At 37.0% G+C, this 25,077-nt stretch overlaps 1 protein-coding gene and 1 non-coding gene across 7 annotated transcripts in view; one reads left to right on the top strand and one right to left on the bottom strand.

Moving 5' to 3' along the window:
• Positions 1-25,077, bottom strand: part of PCCA (propionyl-CoA carboxylase subunit alpha) — a 462,094-nt gene that overhangs the window by 325,419 nt on the left and 111,598 nt on the right. For all 6 annotated transcript variants that reach the window (XM_049099422.1, XM_025440953.2, XM_049099423.1 and 3 more), the window contains 2 exons: positions 16,859-16,972; positions 14,991-15,044 (listed from right to left, as the gene is read on the bottom strand). In XM_049099422.1, coding sequence (XP_048955379.1) covers positions 14,991-15,044; positions 16,859-16,972 — 168 coding nt within the window. The remainder of the gene's footprint in view (positions 1-14,990; positions 15,045-16,858; positions 16,973-25,077) is intronic.
• LOC112656175 (U6 spliceosomal RNA) lies at positions 5,211-5,315 on the top strand. Its single transcript, XR_003134168.1, has one exon. It is a non-coding gene; the product is annotated as a U6 spliceosomal RNA (small nuclear RNA).

The raw sequence follows: 25,077 nt of genomic DNA, 5'->3' as shown, positions 1-25,077 counted from the left end.
GAGCCCTAGGAAAATTATTTTATTTGGTTCAATTCCTTCATCTATAAGTTAGAGGTAATGATAACACAAGAGCACATAAAGATTTTTAAAAAGCACATAGGAAATACTTTTCATATTATCAGACAATCCCCCCAAAACAGAATAATTAGTTCACTAAGAACCCAAATCCTCCTCCTCCTCCTCCTATCAGAGTCCCATTTAGCAAGGTCGAGTCTTACTCAGAAGTTTACCTGCCTATGCATCACAAGTCCAGCACTCTTGACATTCTTTTACCTTAATGAAAATGTACACTGATCCAAATAATTTGCTCAGGGGTAAACACATTTGTCCACCTTCTATAGGATACGAATTTCTGCATTACTGGTCACTGTTTTGGCACCTCGGGTAACTGTTTTATCTTCTAGCTCTTCTTATTCCTTATTTCATATCTTTTAATATCCACAGATCATCCACGTTGCTGTTTTTAACCTCTACCAAATTCTGTTAAGGCTATTACAGCCTCTATACCCATTTATTAAAACTACACTGGCCAAGGCATCTAGAAACTGAGTCCTCCACCAAGTGTGTTCTGGACTGTGCTGTAGCTGCCACAGACTGTAACCAGAACTACTACACTAAAGACTCTACTACAGGTACGCCTGGGTGGCTCAGTGATTGGGCATCTGCCTTCGTCTCGGGGCACGATCCTGGATTCCTGGGATCAAGTCCCATATTGGGCTCCCTCATGGAACCTGCTTCTCCCTCTGCCTGTGTCTCTGCCTCACTCTCTCTCTCTCTCATGAATGAATAAAAAAATATTTTTTTAAAATAAATAAAAAATAAAACAAAGGCTCTACTACAAACCACCATTATTGCTTCCACTGTTTTCTAACTTCTTCTTTGTGCTTTTCTTATTTCATCTGCTACTTTTCCCAAATTCTAGCTTTTAGGGAGGAAACCTGAACTTTTACAGACAACTCTTTATATAGTCCCTTTAGGTATCAAAATGTTCAGCAATCTGAAGATACCAAGAGGCTTAACTTGTTATAAAGTTATAACAAATTATAAAATTATGGTCTTACAGGGAAAACATAATCACGGGTGAGGAAAAAAGTTGAAAACAGTTTAAGATTTTGTTTTTTGCTGCAAAAAGTTGTAGAATCTCTTTCAGAGGGCATATAGCCCAGTAACAGTAGAGAGTAACAGAGAGTAGGTAAGCCTCCATTCCAATCTTTTTACCCTGGCACTAACAGCTGTATGACCTTGAGCAACTTGCTTATACTCACCACCTTCCTTCTACCTCTTACACTTATAAAGTGAACACATTACTATCCACCTGCAGAACAGTTACAAAAAGCAAATAGAGGAGCGCCTGGGTGGCTCAGTTGGTTAAGTGTCTGATTCTTGATTTTGGCTCAGATCATGATCTCAGGATTGTAAGATCGAGCCCTGTATCCACCTCCACACTGGGCGTGGAGCCTACTTACATTTCTTTCTCTCCCTCTCCTGCTGCCCCTCCCACCTCTCTCTCTAAAAAATTTAATTAAAAAATAAAAAGGAAATGGAGTTAGTACAAGTACTTAGCATAGCACCTGGCACACAATAAGTACTCAACAATTTAACAATCTACTAAAGGTAGAAATTTCATCCTTTGGAGAAATATCATCCACTTGTATCATGCTCACAATCAATCTTGTTGCCTAAACTCTTGCTTTATCTAAATGCCTTATTTCCTTTCATCTTGCTCTACTATTCACTTTTAAAATTGCTTTTGCTTTGGAGAACCTAGGTGGCTCAGTTGTTGAAGTATCCGATTCTTGGTTTCTGCTCAGAGTAATGAAATCAAACCCCACATCAGGTTCCACATTCAGTGGGAAGTCTGCTTGAGTTTCTTTCCTGCTGCTCACATACCTCACTCGCACTTGCACTAGCTCATTCACTCTCTCTAAAAAAAATAAATAAATCTTTTATAAATAAATAAATTACTTTTGCTTTTAAATGGTGTGATAAAGGATAGTAAGAGCAGGAATGATTATAAAAACCACAGTCCTGGACACCTAGGTGGCTCAGCAGTTGGGCAGCTGCTTTCAGCTCAGGTCATGATCCTGGGATCCAGGATTGAGTTCTGCATCAGGCTCCTGCAAAGAGCCTGCTTCTCCCTCTGCCAGTGTCTCTGCCTCTCTCTCTGTCTCTCCCAAATAAATAAAATCTTAAAAAAAAAAAAAAAACAGTCTTTATATACTTCACTAATAAATATGGGCCCAAGTTATAACTCCAAAGCATAAAGATTGCAAAACTAATTCACCATTAACAAATATGAATATTATACTGTCATATATAGACATCCAATGTAAGATTTTTTTCATGTAAAATACATAAGATATATACCCTAACAAATATTTGTTATTTCTAAAAATAAAAATGTATTTCAAATGAGCTTAGAGTGAACAGCAAGGAGATTAAAGCCCCTTTCCAAAGTTTATCTCATATTTGTAAATGTATATAAAAATTCCATTTAAATTGGCAAAGAATTATTTATGACTAGTATGTAAAGAAATAAACAACAGGAATTCGGAGATAAATAAGTAAAGGTCCTTGATTTGACATGTAATTTTTTAAGATTTTATTTATTTATTCATAGAGACAGAGAGAGAGAGGCAGAGACACAGGCAGAGGGAGAAGCAGGCACCATACAGAGAGCCTGACGTGGGACTCGATCCAGTCTCCAGATCACGCCCTGGGCTGCAGGCGGCACTAAACCGCTGCGCCACCGGGGCTGCCCTTGACATGTAATTATAAATAAGGCCAAAAATGATGCCAAAATGAGGAGGGGAAGTGTACTCAAAGAAATCTTGCTCTTTCAAACTAGAAAGCTCTTCTCCCTTGGGATACCTGGGTGGCTCAGCGGTTAAGCATCTGCCTTCAGCCCAGGGCGTGATCCTTGAGTCCTGGGATTGAGTCCCACATCAGGCTCTCTCATGGAGCCTGCTTCTCCCTCTGCCTGTGTCTCTGCCTCTCTCTTTCTCTCTCTCTCTCTCCCCCTCTCTGTCTCTCATGAATAAATAAATAAAATATTTTTTAAAAAAGAAAGAAAGAAAGCTCTTCTCCCATGACATTTCAGCTTAAGCGTCATCCTCTCAGAGAGGTTTTTTGCTGCCACCTTCTCTAAAGAGGTAACCCAGTTACCTTTTGGCACTGCATTTCTCAAATTTGGGGAGCATGTGAAGAACTAAATAAAAAGCTAAGAAAATATAAATGGGAGCACATACTCAGAGGTTCAAACAAATATGCCATTAGTATGTTGGGAATTGTGCATACATAAGAATAGAATATTCTTTGCTTAGCAAATTAGCATATCACACACTGTGCTTCAATATGGTGCCTCAGGAACTTTTTAACAATATCTTTAGGGATCCCTGGGTGGCGCAGCGGTTTAGCGCCTGCCTTTGGCCCAGGGCGCGATCCTGGAGACTCGGTATCGAGTCCCACGTCGGGCTCCCGGTGCATGGATCCTGCTTCTCCCTCTGCCTGTGTCTTTGCCTCTCTCTCTCTCTCTGTGTGACTATCATAAATAAATAAAAAATTTTTTTAAAGTATAAAATAAAAGGGAAGATATTAAAAAAAATAAACAGTATCTTTAGATAAGGTCCAGTCCAAAAACAAAACCCCAGCAATCATCTCGTTATTTCTGCCTCAGTCCATTTTAGAAAACATGCACTTAAAAGCTTAATTTTAGAATGTATTTGAGGCATTAAGCATCATTAACTATATGTAACGGTGATAATGTACTTTATTAAATCTGACAAAATCTTCAATCTATTATGTTCACTAGAACAACAAAAAATCTTTCCTATTGAATTCCAAGTTTAGGGGTTATATACAAATAAATAGTTGAAATTCAACTTTAAGAGATCACTAAGTTAGTGAAAGTTAAAAACAGCATTACAACCTAAAAACACAGAGAAGTTTCTCCAAGTGTCTTTCTCTATTTATTTCTAGAATTCCAAGTTTTAATTCAGCAACTTCTCTCACCTATCAAATAGTTAACAAGCATTTACTGGGCAGCCCAGGTGGCTCAGCAGTTTAGCGCCACCTTCGGCCCAGGGCGTGATCCTGGAGACCCAGGATCGAGTCCCACGTCAGGCTCCCGGACTGGAGCCTGCTTCTCCCTCTGCTTGTGTCTCTGCCTCCCTCTCTGTTTGTCTCTCATGAATAAATAAATAAAATCAAAAAAAAAAAAAAAAACACTTCCTGAAAGCTTCAGTGATACAAGAGTATTAAAAAGCATGATTTCCAGCCTTTTACTCATGTAAAAGTTGGGACGATCAACAGATGGCAGATGAAAATGTGCTACAGCCATACCATGGATTTTATCAGACTTAGAATGCAATGAAATTGTGACACACGCTACAACAAGGATGAAGCTTAAAGACATTATGCTCAGTCAAATAAGCCAGAAACAAAAGGTAAAATATTCTATGATTCCACTTATAAGAGTCACCTAGAATAGGCAAATTCATAAAGACAGCAAGTAAAACAGACCTTACAAGGGCACCGGTGGGAGTGAGAGGGAGTTATTGTTTAATGGCTGCAAAGTTTCATTTTCGGATGATGAAAACTTTCTAGACATAAATAGTAGTGATAGTTATACACTGTAAATGTACTTAATGCAACTGAATTGTACACTTAAAAATGGTGAAAATGTGGGGCGCCTGGGTTGCTCAATCAGTTGTGCATCCAAATCCTGATTTCAGCTCAGGTCATGACCTCATTTTTTTTTTTAATTTTACTAGAATTTATGGGGAAGAGATAATGGAGTCAAACTGTCACAAAGAAAATCTTCAGATTAAACTCCCGCCAAATAACATTCAAGTTCTTTCAGTCTCCACTGCCTGAGCACTGAAGCAACACCCCTTCTCTCTGCATGCACATGTCAAGCTGCCAGTTATTGTATCCACCTGTTTTCCTGCCACTTGTCTCAGTAATCCCAGACGTAAAAACTTCTTCCATTTCTATGGTTGCCCTCATCCAGCTGAGACTGCTGCTGGCTATCACAAACCTTCACCAACCATATGCTCTGGTCCATACAGCTCAGGGTCCTGGGATCAATCCCCATGTCAGGCTCCATGCTCAGCAACAGAGAGCCAGCTTGGGATTCTCTCCCCCTCTTCCTCTACCCCTCTCCTTGCTCACGTGCTCACTCATTCTCTCTCAAATTTTTTTTAATAATGATGAAAAGGGGCCCATATATACTAAAATTGGAAGGATAGAGAAGATTATTAGCATGGCCCCCACACAAAGATGACATGCAAATTCATGAAGCATTCCATATTTTTTAAATGGTAAAATAGGTAATTCTATGTTATACATGATATACCACAATTAAATATGTATATAATAAAAGAAATAAAAACAAAACATAATTTCTTCAAGGTACCCTAAAAATAGGCCAAAATGAAAATCACTCTTAATTTCAAGAGACTGACGTTTGGGTCATTAATGAAGGAAATGTCCTAACTCACCTCAAACATATTTAAAGCAAAAGTTATGACATTATCCTATGGAATGTATAATCTATGCAGATGAAATACACATGACAGTGGTATTTCAGAGAATGGTATTTCAGAGAATGCCGATGGAAAGACAGGGGAAGAGGACTATACACATTGTAACATTTCTACATTTCACCTAAAAATGGTAAATGGTATAATATTAATTCTAAATAGACTATAAAGTTAAGGATGTATATTGCAATACTTAGAAAAACCACTAAGAAATAAAAGGTCTGAGGTACCTGGGTGGCTCAGTCAGTTAAGTGCCTGCCTCCTGCTTTGGTCATGATCTGGGGTCCTGGGATCAAGCCTCACAGGTGGTACTCCCCACTCAGCAGGGAGTCTGTTTCTCCCTCTCCCTCTACCCTCCCCCATGCTCATGCTGGCTCTCTCTCTCTCTCTCTCTCTCTGTTATATAAATTTTTAAAAATCTTTTTAAAAAAATGTAAAAGGTCTTAATAAGTAAATTTAAATGGAATTCCAAAAATTAAGATAATCCAAATAAAATAAGAAAGGAAAACAGAAAGGAAGTAATGACATAACCAGAAAAAGAAAATGGTAGCCATAAACCCAGTCATATAAATGCTAACCTATCTTACTGAAACTGCATATCGGTGAGTGTACACAGATGCATGACAATACTAAAAAAGCACTGAACTACTTATCACAAAAGGGTGAGTAGTAGTACACAGGAATTATACCTCAGTAAAGCCGTTATTAACGAAAATAAGACAAACCAATAAACAGACTAAACACTACAATTAAAGGTGCAGATTATGAGAATGATTTAAAAAATACAACCCATCTACAAGCTGACTGCAAGAGATATGTTTTCAATATAAAGAGTCAGATGGAGAAATGCATACTGTGCATACTGTAAGCATAAGACTCTTGAGAGTCTTGAGAGTTCAACATTAAGCAACTTGTCCAAGATCCTATAGCTACAACATGGCAGAGCAAGAATTTTAACTCTGATTCCAGACTAGCCTAATAAGTGCAAGGGAACAGTAAGGAGCAAGAGAAGGAAAGCTTGAGTAAATTCAAGCTATTTGAACTTTAAGCAAAGTTTAGAAAATCCCAACCTCACTGAATCACTTTTTTTTTTTTTTTTTCATGAAATCCCAGATTCTTAACCTTCCTACTGAAGTCGCCCCCAACCCAACAATCCTAAACTCCCTAGAAATAAAGGAGGATTTTTCAAGTATCCATGTTGGGAGAGCATTCTACTCAACATCATCTTCAAATTCTTCAATAAATATCTAGAAGTTAACCCTCATCCAACATGCAGGAAATGAAACATGTTCTCAAACATTTCAAAGCACATTCTGTTACAACAATGGTTTTGTGAAGCTACTTGCACTGGTTTTCATCAATTCTGCTGAACATGACATTTAAGAGTCACAATTACAAATATAAAATTGTCAGAAAGAAAGAGTCATTGAACTTTTTCTTCTAAATCCATAGAGACCAGATTAATTCAACATAAGTATATCACAAAGCAGTAAAAAGTATCAATGACTATTCTGTAGCTCTATCAGTTCACTCAAATACTTTACTTACAAAGTCAGCAAATCCAAGTGAAGACACTTTCACTTGTGTCCAAGATCAAAGATCAGAAAAACAACAATAATTGTTTTTAGACCTTAAAAATGGCACACCAATAGGGGGGGCAGTGAGCAAAAAGATAAAAGTCTCCAAGAGCAAAAATAGGAACCATCCAAAGCTATCTTTTAAAAAAATAAAACAGAAAACACTAACAACCTGATCTCATTTCAATTCATCTTTGAAGCAGCTTGGAACATTTACTGGGTATGGAATTTATACTTTTGTTAGAAACTATACTCTCATTTACTAGCTATGTGATACTGGGCAAGGCATTTATTTCTGAGCTTATTCTCTCTTCTTAAAACCAAGGATAAGAATAATACATCACAGACTGTCAGGAAGATAAAATAAGAATGGTACTAGCATATCTGAAGGTTCATATCCTATACCTATTTTTAAGAGCCAGGGGGAAGGCAAGAAACATTCTGTGCCACTTTTTTTCTTATACACAAAAATCCTACTTCGGCAAATAAGAGTACCCTACATAACAAATCTATAGCAAAATTATAACACACACTCCCTCACTCCAAAAGGATATAAATATGGTTGCAGTGGTACAGTGGTAGCCTCCAGGGATTTAAACTGGAAGCTGGGGTCAGAGTTTCACAGATGAAGGAAACCTCTTTCAACATATACATGTGACTTAAATTTAAGATTTTACACTTTCAAAAATTTTTTAATTTTAACATAATAAAATCAAAGACCTGTATCCAAAATGTGAATTCTACTAACACTACAAAAATGTAGCTAAACCTGTATCTATAAAATACACTAGTATTAATAACATTTCTCAACTTTTTTTAAGAGAGAGAGAAAGTGTACAAGGGTGGAAGAGGGGGTGGCAGCAGTAAAGGGGAGGGGTAGAGGGAAGAGACAAAGAGAAAGAGATAGAAACTTAAGCAGGCTCCATGTCCAGCTTGGAGCCAGAGGCAGGGCTCAATCTCCCAACCCTGAGATCATGACCTGAGCTAAAATCAAGAGACAGACACACAACCAACTAAGCCACCCAGGGGCCCCATATTTCTCAACTCTCTTAAGCCATAATACAAATAAATTTCAATAGCCATGGACAAAAAACTTCAGTGAGTTACCTAGATCACAGCCCACATAAATAAAATCAGAGTTATATACAATTCTGGACTTGCAAGGTCCTACTTTAAAAAAAAGAAAAAAAAGCTTTTACAACTACAAGTGAATAGGTATCATATGAATCCCTTTAAATTACTCTATACTATTTTAAGAACAAAAATATTGTTAAATGAAACCATTGGCCAACTTCCTAACTTCAAAATTATTGTATTAGTTACAAAGCACTTCTAACATACTTCCAAACTCTAATAAGACTCTATGGATTACAACCCCATAACTGAAGAAAACCTAGCAACATGCTGTCTTCCAGTTTCTACCTACATAAGTTCTTTTCCTACAATCTACCTGTGCTACCTGTACTACAACAAAGTGAAGGAAAAGGTTTCTATGGGCTTTGCCTAAGTGGGTAACATTATTTTGGTCTTCACTTTTGGCTTCTCTTTAAATGCTCTCTCTTTCCAACTTAGCCAAGTAGGGTACAGTTTTTTGTTTTATTTTTTCAAGTGTTCCCTACCCAAAAATCAGCTAACCTGTGTCAAGTCCTGACTCTGTTACTTACTAGCATAGTGTGACTATTGGGAGGTCACTGCACCTGAGTCACTGTTTTCCTTTTGTTATACAGAGTTCATAATATCCAGCTTCAGTGGTTGCATGAGTGAAAGAAATCATGCGTCAAAATAGTTCATAAACTACAGTATCATGGACATACATATAGCAGTATAATTCTACCAAACTATTAATCTCAACAGGAAAAAAATCTAAATTCACAAAATTCACAAAAGAAACTATCTGATTAATTATGCAAAAGTACTAATTTCAACCATCTCATTGTCCTAAAAACTCTTCAATAGGTCTCTTTCTACTAAAGTAATTATTATGGATGCCTGGGTGGCTCAGCGGTTGGGTTCCGGTCCTGATCCTGGGATCCGGGATCAAGTCCCACATCAGGCTCCCAGCGAAGAGCCTGCTTCTCCCTCTGCCTGTGGCTCTGCCTCTCTGTGTGTGCCTCTCTCATGAATAAATAAATCTAAAATGTAAATAATTTTTAATAAATAAATAAATAAATGAAGTAATTATTAACAACTGTAATGCTTAAGATGATTTGCCTAGCAGTGTCAGACTGTGTGGTAAGTTCTCTATGTATGTGATTTCCCATCTTTACAACAACCCTGCAGATAGAGGTCATTCTTTTCACTTTATAGATGAAAAAATGTTAATTTATTTCCAAATTCTGCTATTATAAGCAAACTTACCGTGAACATTTTTTAAAATTTATCTTTGCAGGTGAAGTTCCTAAGACTATACTTGTCAGATCAAAGAGTACATACATTTTAAATTTTGATAGATACTAGCAAATTTCTGGCACCCTCCTCAAACCCTAAAATAATTTACACTCCAAAGAACAAGACAGTTGTCCTGTACACTTGCCTACACTGGATGTTATACCTATTTTTTTCAATTTTTGATTAATACAATGGATAGAAAAATTATACCTAATTACTATTATAATCCTTATCCTGTTAAAAAGTGTCCAATGAAAGGAGATAAAAGAATACAATCATCAAATCTAACCTGCTTGCTGTTCTCTATACTCCCAATGCTGAGCATTGTGGATAGAACTCACCATCTATAAGTGATATATACATGGGCAAGGCCCAAATGTGAAATAGAAGTTATTTAATATAACAAATTTCCCGTAAAGCTAATTACCATAACTTATAATGCTATGTAACACTAAAACATGAAATATTATGAAAATATGTGTGTATAGATAAGCTCAAAAAGTAACTTGGAACGCTATGAAATCTTTTTTTATAAGTATTTATTTATTTTTTAAAGATTTTATTTTTGGGGCGGCCCGGGTGGCTCAGCGGTTTAGCGCCACCTTCAGCCCAGGGTGTGATTCTGGAGACCAGGGATCCAGTCCCATGTCAGGTTCCCTGTATGGAGCCTGCTTCTCCTTCTGCCTGTGTCTCTGCCTCTCTCCTTCTGTGTCTCTCATGAACAAATTTATTTTTTTTTCCTTTTTTTTTTTTAATTTTTATTTATTTATGATAGTCACAGAGAGAGAGAGAGGCAGAGACACAGACAGAGGGAGAAGCAGGCCCCATGCACCGGGAGCCCGATGTGGGATTCGATCCCGGGTCTCCAGGATCGCGCCCTGGGCCAAAGGCAGGCGCTAAACCGCTGCGCCACCCAGGGATCCCTCTCATGAACAAAAAAATTTTTAAAGATTTTTATCTATTTATTTGAGAGTGTATGCACACAAGCAGGGTGAGAGGCAGAGGGAGAGGGAGTAGCAGACTCTCTACTGAGCAGGGCTTGATCCCAGGAACCTGAGATCATGACTTTAGCCAAAGGCAGGCGCTTAACTGACTGAGCCACCCAGGCGCCCCTATGAAATCTCTTTAAACCAATACTTCCTCTTTCCAGGAACAGGTAGTTGTCCTTCCCAAAGCTCATTCCTAAACTAAAAATATTTCTTAATTCTAACAGTCCTCATAGCCTCCTATCACTCTGCTTTTACTGCTCAGAATATGAGGAGCCCAGAGGATAAATACATAATGAAAAACAGTCTAGAAATAAAATCTGTTGGCTCAGCACATTAAAATTACTGAAATTTCTTCACAAGTGTTATTTGTAGCTTTGTTATTTTTCTATGACTTAAGCAAAAACAAAGTATGATGTTTATTTTTTTTAAGTATGATGTTTAAATCAAGTACAGTACAGATTGTATAATCTGATCCCATTGCATGTAAATTAAGTATAAAGAATAGTCGTCACCAGCACCCACAAATAACCCCACACAAAGCCCCAAGTGAAGGCTGTTATTTTTTTTTTAAGTTTATTGTATACTTTCTAATGCAAATATATAGCATAAATGCAGGGGTGAAAAATCAAGAAATTATTCATGGTTGTTAACTAAAAATAACAATGTATCAATAAAGCACAATTAGTTTTTCTAGAAATATGCATGATTTTGAATAGCAATTTAAAAACCACAGAACCAGGAGTACCTGGGTCAGTTAGTTAAGCATCTGCCTTTGGCTCGGGTCATGATCTCAGGGTCCTGAGATCCAGCCCCAGATGGGGGAGGGCGGGGCAGGTGGAGGGAGTGTCCTTGCTCAGCAAGGAGTCTACTTCTCCCTGCCCCCTCCCCTCCCATGTTCATGGTCTCTCCCTCTCAAATAAAATCTAAAAACAAAAACAAAACAAACAAAAAGCACACAGAACAGGGGCGCCTAGGTGACACAGCTGGTTAAGCAGCCAACTCTTAGTTTTGGCCTGGGTGTTGAGATGAAGCCCTGGGTTGGGCTCCAGATTCAGTGAGAGTTTACCTAAGATTCCTTCTCCCAGGGACACCTGGGTGGCTCAGCATTGAGGGCGTGCCTTCAGCCCAGGGTATGAACCTGGAGACCCGGGATTGAGTTCCATATCGGGCTTTGTGCGTGCAGCCTGCTTCTCCCTCTGCCTATGTCTCTGCCTCTCTCCCTCTCTCTCTCTCTCTCTATCTCTCATGAATGAATAAATAAAATCTTTAAAAAAAAAAAAAATTAAAAGATTCTTTCTCCCTTTACCTTTGCCCCTCCCCTGATCTCTCTCTCCCTCTCCATATTTGATTATATATCTCAAACGATACAGTATTACAATAAATGGAACTCCACAGTATTCAACTTTAAAAAAAAAAATTCCATCTTCTCATTGCAAAGTCACTATCAACATGGTAATCTATCACCACTACACTGGAAATCAGATTTCTAAAAATAACTCAGTTTGTGATAATAAGTATTGAATTTCAATGGCTAGTCACCAATCACACGTTTATAGGGCCTAACAAAAATCAGTAGGCAATTTCATTTCAGTGCTGTTGTGGGTTTTTTTTTTTAAGATTTTATTTATTTATTCATAAGACACAGAGAGAGAAAGAGAACAGAGACATAGGCAGAGGGAGAAGCAGGCTCCATGCAGGGAGCCCAATGTGGGACTCCATTCCGAGACTCCAGAATCATGCCTTGAGCCAGTCACTCAACCACTTAGCCACCCAGGATCCCTGTTATTTATTTATTTTTTTAATTGAACTTACCAACTATAACCAGATATTCCAAAAGGAGAGTTTTAAATCACATGCTCCAATGGGCAAAGACTTTAATGCTACGAAAATTATATCCAAAAAGGAATCTTGCCACGATGCCAAAAAAAAAAAAAAGAGGCTAGTTATCACGAACTACATGGTTTCATAGAGAACCAAAACATGGCAATAATGCCTTCTGGCTATAAAACAGTCCTTTTTGGGACTATTAATAAATAAAATCTTTTTAAAAAATAGTCCTTTTTGTGAGATGAGGAAAATTTTCTTGCATGTTATTGTTTTATAATTCTTAATTTAATAATTATTCTTTCTATAACATTCATTGAATCTAACATGTAGAAATCATTAGACTATAAAACAAAAGGGAAAGAAAGACTGATAAGGCCAAGTCTCTTGCCTCACAAGGAAATAAAAATACAGAATTTTAACATAATATGTAAAGTAAAAAAAAAAAAAGTCTCTAGAAAACAGAGGAAAGACATTATTTCTCACCAGAGGGATAGAGAAACTATCCTGGTAGAAGTAACATGTGAACTGTGTCTTTCAAGACAGGCAGTAGTTGGAAATGTGGGAGAGGACAAGTATGTTCCCTGAGCAGAGTCACAAAAAGGATGGACCACACAAAGAACAAGTCATGTTTGAGAACAGCATGGTGTTCTGGCATGGCTGAGGGATAGCTCTAAGAAAGGGAAATGGAGGAGCGGATATAAGAAAATTCATGAGAAAGGAAAGTAATCATTTATATATTCTGCACTCTTCTAACATGAAACCCCTGATGGAAATACTCTCCATTTAAGGAGAATGCGAACTTCTTCGTAATATTTTCTTCCCTGAATTGAAGTCATCTGTGTACTTGATTTACTTGACTGTGAGCTCCTCATGAGCAGGACACACATCTGATTCATTTTTATATCTTCCTCAAATACCTTAAACATAGATAACAAACATTTTTTAATGATCAAATGAATACATGAATGAACATAATGACCATGTCATTTAGCTTCTCTGAGGAGACCCAGATATCCTTCTATACCAGGAATTGGCAAAATGTTTCTATAAAGGGCCACACAGTAAATATTTTAGGCTTTGCAGGTTATTTGGTCTTGCTATAGCTACACAATTCTGTTGTTATAGAGCAAAAGCAGCCCCAGACAACAGATAAGTGAATGAGCTTGACTATGTGCCAATAAAATTTAACTTACAAAAAAGGCAGCAGGTCACATTTGGCCCACTGACCATGGTTTAGACTCTTCATCTATACAACTTAAATTTAGTACTTTATATTGTACAGGCACATTCAAGTCACTTTCTGACACAAGGACAGAACTCAGCCAAAGTTTCAAAGAAGATAACAAAAAAGAATATAAATGGGAAAATGTGGCTATACTGTCCAATCTATAAACCTGGGCCTTTGGCTGTTTCCACCTAATTTGCCCTCTCCAGACACATTAGCTATCTGTGTCACCTTACATCACAATTTCTGCAGGCCTCAGTTTTTCATCCTTAGGCTCTACTTTTTAATCTTTCAATTGGTTAAAATAGATCATTCTAAACTAGAACTCTAGGATCTTAAAAACTGTCCAAATTAAAATTACTGATTTTAAGTGGAAATGTCATCTAGAAAATTACATTCATAAATAATTTTGAACCTATGAAAGAACAAAATACAAGCATTTCACAGAAACAAAGTAAAACATATTAAATAATAAATTAAGATATCATCTGGGATAACTGGTGTACAAAACATTCAAAATTCTATTTTAGCACCTGAAAACTAAGGTTTCAGTACCTTGTTGAATGTAGTTATAAATACACCTGAGAAATCAGTTCAATTCACCCAATCAGGGTGGTAATATCTGAAAGAGACTCAGATCATCAAAAATCTTTCCCCAAAATAGACAAAATAGTAAGATTTGATCTTAAATGCCACAATTAGTGATAAAAAGGGAAATAATGCTGTTGTATAATAATAAATCACTGGACTCCTTGACATAGCTACGAATCTGAAAAGCTGAATTTTTTAAAAGTCCATACAATATATAACAAACTTGGTATCTGGGATCCTGGGGTGGCACAGCGGTTTGGCGCCTGCCTTTGGCCCAGGGCACGATCCTGGAGACCCGGGATCGAATCCCACGTCGGGCTCCCAGTGCATGGAGCCTGCTTCTCCCTCTGCCTATGTCTCTGCCTCTCTCTCTCTCTGTGTGACTATCATAAATAAATAAAAATTTAAAAAAAAAAAAAAAAAAAACTTGGTATCACTCATTAGGTATAAAGCTGATTTTGGAACTTCTCCACTTTTATTCTCCAAACTAAGACCTGGGTTACAGAATAAAAATTCTTCACTTTTCACAAATGATTTTCAAAGAATTGACAGGTCAATTAAAACTATATAATTCAGGGACGCCTGGGTGGCTCAGCTGGGTAGTAAGTAAGAATCTGCCTTCGCCTCAGGTCATGATCCTAGGGTCCTGGGATGGGGCCTCTCTTCTTCCTCTCCTTCTGCCCCTCCCCACCACTCATTCTCTTTCTCACTCTGCTCTCTCTCAAATAAATAAATAGAATCATTTTTTTTAAAAATCTGTAATTCATCACTACCCACATTTATAAAAGTAACACCATTATACTGCTTTCTGAAATATAAACAAACAGATTCTGGTTCGTTACAAACTTACCAGACATTTGGCAAATTCTTTGTTTTCTGAAAGGAATCCATAACCTGGATGTACCTTAGAAATGAAAAATAAAAAGCACTTTCAATTTTATCACATCACAAAACCTTTATAAGCAACATTGTGCATGAATGTGTTTATATTTCAAGAGCCTTGAGTAAGGTTACTTTTCCTACAGTTCCAACTCACATTCCCGAGTACAGACCCAAATTCAAGAAACTGCAAACGGAACACTCACTCGCAGCATGCTACCCTTGTCCTAACCATAAACAGAACCATTGACCTATAAATCTGTCTGTCCACCTACATCTATTTCAACACAACCTGAACTCTCCCTACTTTTTTCTGAGGCTAATTTTGGCCACAAGCATGGAGAATTTTCTAATGGCTGGTGGGTCAAAGACCATTATAAGAAACCATTTGTGAGATGAATGAAAAACTCCTGATTCCCCCTTTCTTTACTGTCTCCGGAAATGCTGCTTTCCAAAACCCTGGCTAAGCCAGCTAACATATTTTATTCCTGACAACATGAATACACCAGCCACTTAATGAGCAGTTTTTATCAAAACTAAAGTGGAAGTCTGATTTTACTTTTTCTGTATACATTGAATTTTTTTCCGTTAATATTTACTCTTCTTTCCCCCTTGTCCCACTTAGCATTTCACAACACTTTATGCTAACCTCTCTCACAAACCATGTCGCTATGATTTAAGTTCTATTGTCCTGTTCTATCATACTGGCCCAACAAATTTAGATGCTCTATTATCAGTGAGTATTAAACGTATTTCCAGGAGAACAATTCTGCTATAAGGAACGCCAAATTTTGGAAGGAGCCAATATCATAATGTAGAAGTAGCTACACATCCGAGATGTTTAAATGTTAAACTACGCTTTATGAACATGGTACAGAATTCAAAAAACTGCATCACAGGAAAAGAGTTTCACTCCACCAATCACATTTTACAGAAACATTTAATGAAAGGTTATATTCTAACAAGCTATCATTAAAGGGTTAAGAATTCTACCTTCATTAATTCTGATAATAAACTGTAAACGCTTATAATATGGGTTCATGAATTCAGTTACTTATTTAAACATATATCTTACTAAACCATTTCTTTCACAAAATATGTGAGCATTAATTGAAGCACTCCAGGCTAATTGCTGGTATTGGCTGTTTCCATCCAATTTTAGAGATAACTCTGCATAGTTTGTAACATTATATAATAAGTTCTCTGATCTAACACACACACACACACACACACACACACACACACAGTACCAGCAAAACACCATTCTTGATGTCAGAAATGAGTTTTTTTTTTCCTGGATTCAACATTCAAACAGAATTAGAGATGGGAAGAATTACTGACTTCTCCATGTAAGTGAAATGCATTCTACTGACATTATCAAATTAAAATAATTACCAATTGCAAAGTTTTTATATCTGGAAGTGTAACCAGGTATACATAACTTTAAATGACTAAAACAATTTAAACAAGAATCTTGTGGATCCTATTTATGAGAGATGTTTTTTAACATTTTTATTACACTCAAAGGGTTAATACTCAAAACTAATTGGGATTTCTTTTTTTCTTCCCTAACAAATTTGGAAATGAACTGAAACTGCTCCCTGGTGTGAAAGCTGAATCCAACAGCCACCTGCAGGATCAGCAACCAACACTGCCAGATGCTACAAAGCCTTTGATTTCCAGTAGCGAATTCGGCCACATTTAATTCATGTGACATGAACTAACTGCAACAGCATTTTCAATCATTCTTTCTTATTTTTCTTTTTTCTGAATACAAACTCTAGCTTTCTGCTCACTATATATGAAACAGCTGCAGTAGATAGATTCATTCAGACTCACAGCTTGGGCCCTGGTTTTCTTAATGGCTTCCATGATGGCATCCATGTTGAGGTAGCTTTTACTGGTGGGAGCTGGGCCAACACAGACAGCCTCGTCCGCCATTTTCACATGAACCTGAAGAGACAAATCTCTGCATTAACAGATGCTCCCAGCAAAAAGAACTCCCATCATTTGCTAATATACACAGAATTGCAAATGTGATGGTTTCACATATCATTTAGTAGTCAGATTCTTTTTGAAAGTGCACTAAAAAAAGAACAGTGCAACAAATCAACTCAGAACTATATTAACCATGACTTCCATTTATTACAAGCCTAGTCATGTCTAGCCAGATAACTTTCATAATATTCCGTACCAATTTGATTAAATAAAACCCCTGCAAACAACGTTGGCCCCTTATTTGGTTCATCTATACATAAACCTTATATCAAAAACTACCCTCTTACATGTAGCCAGGCTAGCCCAATATTTTCCTAACAAGCACTCATGCCCAGTTCTAAGCAAGCTCCCCAGGAAGTGGGGATAATTAGAGAAACTGAATGAAGGGATGTAGTGAGTGTCCCTGCACAGCATCAGGTCAGCACCAAGCACAAATTAAAGTCCACAAGTAAAGAGTTCAATATCACTACACATGAGCCAGAAAATCTTGACAATCATCTAAATACTCTCACATCTGATCCTCAACGATTTTACCTTTATTCCTAAAACAGCTGATACGCGGATTAAGTTCTGAATCTACTCAAAACTTAGAAATATATGCTCCATTTTTAAGACTACTCATTTTCCATTCTAATTCTACTTTTTGCTTAATTGAGGTAAGTCTTTCACTACTGAAAAGAATAACTTATTTCTAAAAAAACAAAAATCTATTCTTTTAAAATGATAAAGGGATTCATATATCTTTGAAATGGCTTTCCCTAAATTTTCCAGCTTAAGGAACTTCTACTGTGTTTGAATTTATTTTACAAGGCAGACATAAAAACTAGAGCACCTACATCTACCCGGATATTTATGACCCTACCTCCCCAAAAGTCTAAGATAGAAAATACTTTTGAGTATTGCTAAGTTCTACTCTTCACCCATGAAATTTTAAGAAGCACATTGTTTTAAATGAAATCTACAAAAAAATGAAACCAATTAAGTCATATTTTAGAAATAATCAATTCAATATTTTCAAATAAGTAAAAAATTATATTGTGCCCAAGAGATTTACACATCAGTATCTTAATAGAAAATGCTCAAATATATACTCTCTGTAATCTCTTTAATGATAATGCCCCTGCAAGGAAAAAGCAGTCAATCCTGCAAAGGGATCCTAAATATTTCCATGTTCAAAGCAAGGCTCTCCTTGTGGTTATTTCTGTCTTGCTTCCCCCCCTTAACCTCAAGTTGCTCCTCCTCTACTGTGCTCTTCCCAGTTGGGTCCCTATTACTAGCAATTTTGTCATTATAATTGTGGCTGTGCTTTTTTTCTATAAGAAAGGAATTGAACACTGAGCAATCCTTTAAAATGGACACATTAGCCAGGTGGGAATAAAGTAAAGTTAAATCCACATTTATTCTGTGTATTTTATTCACCTCCTGGTACTAACTACTATTAAAGATACACTTAAAGTTTCACTTTTACCACCAGGTCTTTCCCAGGTACTTCAGCTTCGGATGAATCGCCTTTAATCTGAACTCTTATAGTACTTAGTACAAAATCTGGCATTTAATTGCATCCTGCCGAGCAAAGTTATTCTGACTGCTTCACGGATTAGGACTACTACAATTTAGACACCTTGCTCCACCAGATCAGAAAGTCCAGCAAGGCAGAGGTTGCCTTAAATTCTTTTTTTTTTTTAAATCACTCCCAGCACAATGTTGTGTACTAAAAACTTATCTCACAGATATACATGGCTGGCAGTTTATTTAATAACTTTCACTGATAAATCATTCTCTTTGTGGTGAAAGTTTACAGCAAATTAAAAATTCTACAATCATACTTAGCAATACATAAAGGAACTAAAGGTTGAATGGGAAGAAATTCAAAAATACATACACACACGTGTGTACATTTATATGTCCAAATTTTTTATCATAAACATGCATCAAAAGTAAAAGAGATTAAATAGTATTTTATTACTTCCCATCTTTTTTTCTAAATACAGTTTGTAACCATACTGCATATATGTTTGCATCCTTTTGTTTTACAACATCTTAACAGACATGTTTCCTGTTATCACAAACTGTTTATAAACATGCAGAGAATCTAGCTCAGAGTCTAACATATTTTAACAGATAAATTATATGTCAAAAGATCAAGGCTTTACAAAGAAGGGCAAAACATGCTGTTTCTAAATGATTGATTTCTTTTCTTCTGTTTCTCAGAAACAAATCTTTCTTTAAGGTAGAAGCCTTTACTAGCATCTCAACAAAACCACAGTGAAGTCCAAGGTCAGTACTAGCAAAAATCCGTGGCAAAGCTATTTAAAAGAAAAAACTAGAAGCCTCTGTTGCTTTGGTCCCCAAGGAAATACTTATGAGTCAACCTGGAAAGAATAATTCTAAAAACTCTGACTCAAATTTCAATTTTGTTGTTATTATTATACTAAATGCCTGAGGTGATTTCACTGGGTTACTAATACAAAACCAACTGCATTCAAGCCATGTAGGTGGCTCTTCTGAAGAGCAACTTATCACTGCCTACACTGACTAGATGGATTTATGTTTCAAGAATTTCAAAATCTTGAAAAATATAAATTCCTTTTTATATACTTTGATATGTAATAATCATGGAAAAGTTTAAACTGGACTAATCAGTTAACTAGGATATTGCTGGCTACAAGTTTCAAAAAGAAAAAAAAGGGATCCCTGGGTGGCGCAGCGGTTTGGCGCCTGCCTTTGGCCCAGGGCGCGATCCTGGAGACCCGGGATCGAATCCCACGTCGGGCTCCCGGTGCATGGAGCCTGCTTCTCCCTCTGCCTGTGTCTCTGCCTCTCTCTCTCTCTGTAACTATCATAAATAAATAAAAATTTAAAAAAAAAAAAAAAAAAAAAAAAAAAAAAAAAAAAAAACAAAAAGAAAAAAAAATTAAGTATGAAGTAGTCTTCAGAAACTTTTCCAATAAGTTTTTAAAGATTATTAATTTCCCCCTCAAGCATTTAGTTTTATATTTTAAATTTTATTATTAAAATAGAAAAAATTACTTGAACCAGCCTTTTATTTTCCAAATAATAATCTAACAGAACAAAGTGTGTTTTTCAACTTACAGAAGAAAAAAAAAAAATCACCTTCTTCATTGATTTTTCTTTTAAATGACTGTAAATACTTGGATATAGATAGATTAAAAATTGTGGTCTGAATTTTAAAACTCAGTTAATAGAAAATTTCATATTAGCCCATTAGATGCCTAATAAATGTCCAGACTTTAGTATCCACCAAATCTAACCCAATTCTTTATCAACAAGCAAAAGCCACCCTTAAAGACTGAAAAGGTAAAGAAAAGAATGCCAACTACGTCAATCTTAATTTGAGAACCCAAAGAAAAAAACCATTTTTAAAAGATTTTTTTTAACTAATCTCTATACCCAACATAGGGTTCAAACTCACAACCCTAAGACCAAGAGTCACACACTCCACCAAATGAGCCAGTCAGGTGCCCCCAGAAAGGTCATTTTTAAAAATGAAATAAAATCCTATTTCTCAGAGGGGAAAAAAAAGAACCTTTCTCTCTATTCCATACAATGTGTCTAAAGAGACTTACACACAAATGTCAACAGACTAGCATTCTAGAATATCCTTCTAGAAAGGCAATTCATTTCTAGAAGATAAAGAATGATTTTTCTTTTTTCTTTTTTTTTAAGATTTTATTTATTTATTCATGAGAGACACAGAGAGAGAGAGAGGCAGAGACACAGGCAGAGGGAAAAGCAGGCTCCATGCAGAGAGTCCGATGTGGGACTCGATCCCTGGACTCTAGGATCACACGCTGGGCCAAAGGCAGATGCTCAACCACTGAACCACCCAGGCGTCCCAAGAATGATTTTTCAAAATCATTATATATTGTATTTGTTTTGATTTCATTTTGTAAAACTACATGTGTAGCACCATGACACATTTATTCATGATTTTTTTTTTATGCATTTCTTTGTTTTTTTAAGATCTTATTTATTCTTGAGAGACACAGAAAGAGAGGCAGAGACATAGGCAGGGGAGAAGCAGGCTCTCCGCGAGGAGCCTGATGTGGGACTCAATCCTGGGACTTCGGGATCACTCCCTGAGCCGAAGGTAGATGATCAACCACTGAACAACCTCGGCATCCCTATTCATGATTTTTAGATACCAGAGTTAGTGACTTTACTATTTTTCTTTGGTTACAACTTACATAATTTTCAGAGTGGTAAAACCACAAATTAAAAGTTACAGGGAAAAGAGATTAGGTTTTTGTTAGTTGCAAAACTCCCAATCTATTTTCTAAATTCCTGTTTTCACAGTATGGAGGTTCCTCAAAAAGTTAAAAACATAGTGATTCAAAGGGCCACATGCACTCCAATGTTTATAGCAGCAATGTTCACAACAGCCAAACTATGGAAAGAGCCCAGATGTCCATTGACAGAGGAATGCATAAAGATGTGGGATATATAATATATAAAACATATATATAATGGAATATTACTCAGTCACCAAAAAGAATGAAATCTTGCCATTTCCAAGGATGTGGACAGAACTAGGAGAGTGTTATGCTAAGCAAAGTAAGTCAAAGAAAGACAAATACCATATGATTTCACTCATATGTGGAATTTAAGAAACAAAACAGATGAACATAGGGGAAGCAAAGAAAAATAAGATGAAAATAGAGAGGGAGACAAACCATAAGAGACATTAAACTCTAGGAAAGAAACTGAGGGTTGCTGGAGGGGAGGTGGGTTGGGGGAAGAGATAGTTGGTCGATGGGCATTAAGGAGGGCACTTGATGTAACGAGCATTGAGTGTATATGCAACTAATGGATCACTAAATTCTACCCCTGAAATTAATAATACACTATATGTTAACTAAGTTGAATTTAAATAAAGAATTTAAGTTTTTAAAAATCCTGTTTTCCTATCAGTAAAGGGTTCTGTCCCGGAACCAATGGGTTTGCCGAGTCTTTTTTTGGCAGGGAGGCATTTCTAAGAACATGGTAAACAAAAAAAGAATGAAAACCAGCATGACTAGAACCATATACTTTTAACACTAATCCCTGGTAGAAGCATCAGGGAACGATGGGAAGGATGGAGTAGGGGAGAGGAGAGACCAAGTATGAAAGCAAAACCTTAGCAAAAGCAATGTCAATGTACCAAGACCACAATGAAAGAGACCGTGGAATGGGAGGAGGGGTGCAGAGAGATGAAGGGGTGGGACAGGGGTTACTTATATGTTTGGTTGTAAAGGTTGGGAGAGGCAGAGATATAGCTGAGAAAAAGTTTGAAGTGGGATTTTTTTTTTTTTAGCTTAGGAAAATTTGAACAAATGCACTTGAGTAGGACTCTCTGGAAAGTAAGGAGCTTAAAAACATCTGGGAGATGAAACAATTCAAATTGACAATCAAGTGGCAGAGCTAGGAGACAAGGGGAAGCAGGAGACAGGGACAAAGGGATAGAGCTCATTTCTAACACACACAAAAATATAAGCCAGGAATTAAAAAGAAAAAAGATGAAAGAGAGGGCACCTGGGTGGCTCAGGTGGTTAAGCATCTACCTTTGGTTCAGGTGATGATTTTTGGGGCCCTAGGATCAAGCCCCACATTGGCTCTCTCTGCTCAGCAGGAAGCCTGCCTCTCTCTCTCTCACTCTGCACACTCTCCCTCTCTTGCTCTCTCTCTTAAGTAAATGAATCTTTAAAAAAATGAAACAAGATAAAGGAAAATCAGACAGGAAAGACAAACAATAAAGACAGAAGGACAGACAGACAGCTTGTTAAGCAGTCCAAGACAAGCTCCCAAAGCACCCACTCCTCAGCTGTGCTGCCTAAAAATCCTTCTCCATAGACATTCTCCAGCCACCACTGCAGAGAAAGCAGCAGGAATAAGATCAGGAACGTGTCTTTCCTTCTCAGTAGTCGGAAGATACCAAGAATAGGCATAAATACAGGTAGATTCATAAATCTATTGGCAGAAACTGAAGGCTCCAGCCTTTGGCAGTTCCTATTTGGTGTGCAAATCAAGAGATAAGATTACCAAAAGAGTCACTGGTGGTATAAGAATATAAAAAGGGCTGGAAATGAGAGTCTGAGAAAGCAAACTATCAAGAGAAATCTAGTAAGACCGCCAGATATTGACAGCATTCATAAATTTCAAAATCCTTGTTGTGAAAGAACTTTAGGCCAACAAAATGGCACAGGCTCTATGTCAAACAGTACAAAGTTCCTCAAAAATTTTTTTTAAAAAACTACCATGGAGGAGATCCCTGAATGAATGGCTCAGGGGTTTAGCGCCTGCCTTCAGCCTAGGGTGTGATCCTGGAGTCCCGGGATCGAGTCCCACGTTGGGCTCCCTGCATGGAGCCTGCTTCTCCCTCTGCCTGTGTCTCTGCCTCTCTCTGTGTGTCTCTCATGAATAAATAAATAAAAATCTTAAAAAAAAAAAAAGAAATACCATGGAGTGCCTCACTGGTTCAGTCTGTGGAGCATGTGACTTTTGATCTTGGGGTTGTGAGTTTGAGCCCCAAGCTGAGGGTAGAGTTTACTTTAAAAAAAAAAAAAAAAAAGAAGAACTACTATATGCTCTAGCAATTCTACTTCAGGGTATGTATCGGGAAAAAAAAAATGAAATCAGGATCTCAAAGAGCTGTTAGCGCTCCCAGGTTCATTGCAGAACTATCCGTAATAGTTAAAATGTGTTTAGAAACAATCTAAATGTCCACTGACAGCTAAATAGATAAACCAAGTGTGGTATACACTTAAAACTGAATACTATTCAGTCTCTTTAAGAAAAGGAAATTCTGCAATATGTGACAACACGGATGAATTTGAGGACATTATGCCAAGTGAAATAAGACAGACATAGACAAAATACTTCAGGTTTCCACTTACAGGAAGCACCTGAAATAGTCAAATGTATAAAATCAAAGACTGGAATGGTAGTTATCAGGGATAAGGGGAGGAGGAAATGGGGAGTTATAAACAGGCATAATGTATTGTGCATTTATAATCTGTTAAGAGGCTAGATCTCATGGTGAATGTTCTTACCACAAAATCTGAAAAGAAAATAATGAAAAAATTTAGGCCATATTGGCCATACACAAGTTATTTCTGGAGATGGATATAATGGTGGACACCAAAAAGTTGAACAGGAAAAACTGGGTAAAGATTATCTACTAGTTAAATCTATGTTGCTAAAAAGTTTATAATAAAAGCAACTCTCAGTCCAAAGTCCACCATACATACAGTTAATAAGCAAACATTTCTCAGCAAAACAGCATACAGCATAGGGTGCCTGACTCTCAGTTTTGGCTCAGGCCACAACATCAAGGTCCTGAGATCAAACACTCAAGTAGGGAGTCTGCTTGAAGACTCTCTCCCTTTCCTACTGCCCCTCCCCCTACTCATGTTTTTCTGATAAATCTTTTTTAAAAAAATTAAAAAGAGCATACAGCTTGCTCCACATGCTGCATAAAATCCCAATTCTTGTCAAATTATCAGCTTGCATAAAAGAGTCACCAAGAGAGACATAATAAAATTCCAAATGCAAGATTTGATCTTTACAGTTGCTATAAAGGCAACCAGAAATCCTCCTCTCTGATGGTGGGATACCAAAAACAAGGAACTCAAGTGCAAGGCACCATCCATAGAGGTAAATGCCTTATTAATTCTTGTATCATGTCCATTCAAGGGTGAGAGGTCTTGGAAATGTTTCAGCCAATCCAAGTATCTTGGATAGTGTTAATTTCACTAATAAGCATCAGTTTCTAATATCCATACTGCTAAATATTAAACCACTAATGTCACCAATGAAAACCCATTTACTTACAAATTTAGTCTTGACTGAGATGTGGAAAGTTGTAAATGCTTTTAAAAGCCATCCCTAGATTGCTGATTGCCAGTAAGAGGAACTGAAAGGACCTACAATGTAGTTTAAATGAACACAGGGGTTTATGCCTCTCCGTTCTGAAGGAGTTTAAAATAAATTATAGGGAGACCTGGATGGCTCAGCAGTTAATCTCTGCTTTCAGCTCAGGGCGTGATCCTGGAGTTCAGGGA

Source organism: Canis lupus, chromosome 22, assembly GCF_003254725.2.
Source record: "Canis lupus dingo isolate Sandy chromosome 22, ASM325472v2, whole genome shotgun sequence".
Lineage (NCBI taxonomy): Eukaryota > Metazoa > Chordata > Mammalia > Carnivora > Canidae > Canis > Canis lupus.
Note: the sequence above shows the minus strand (reverse complement) of the source record. Positions and strands in the feature narration are given on the sequence as shown.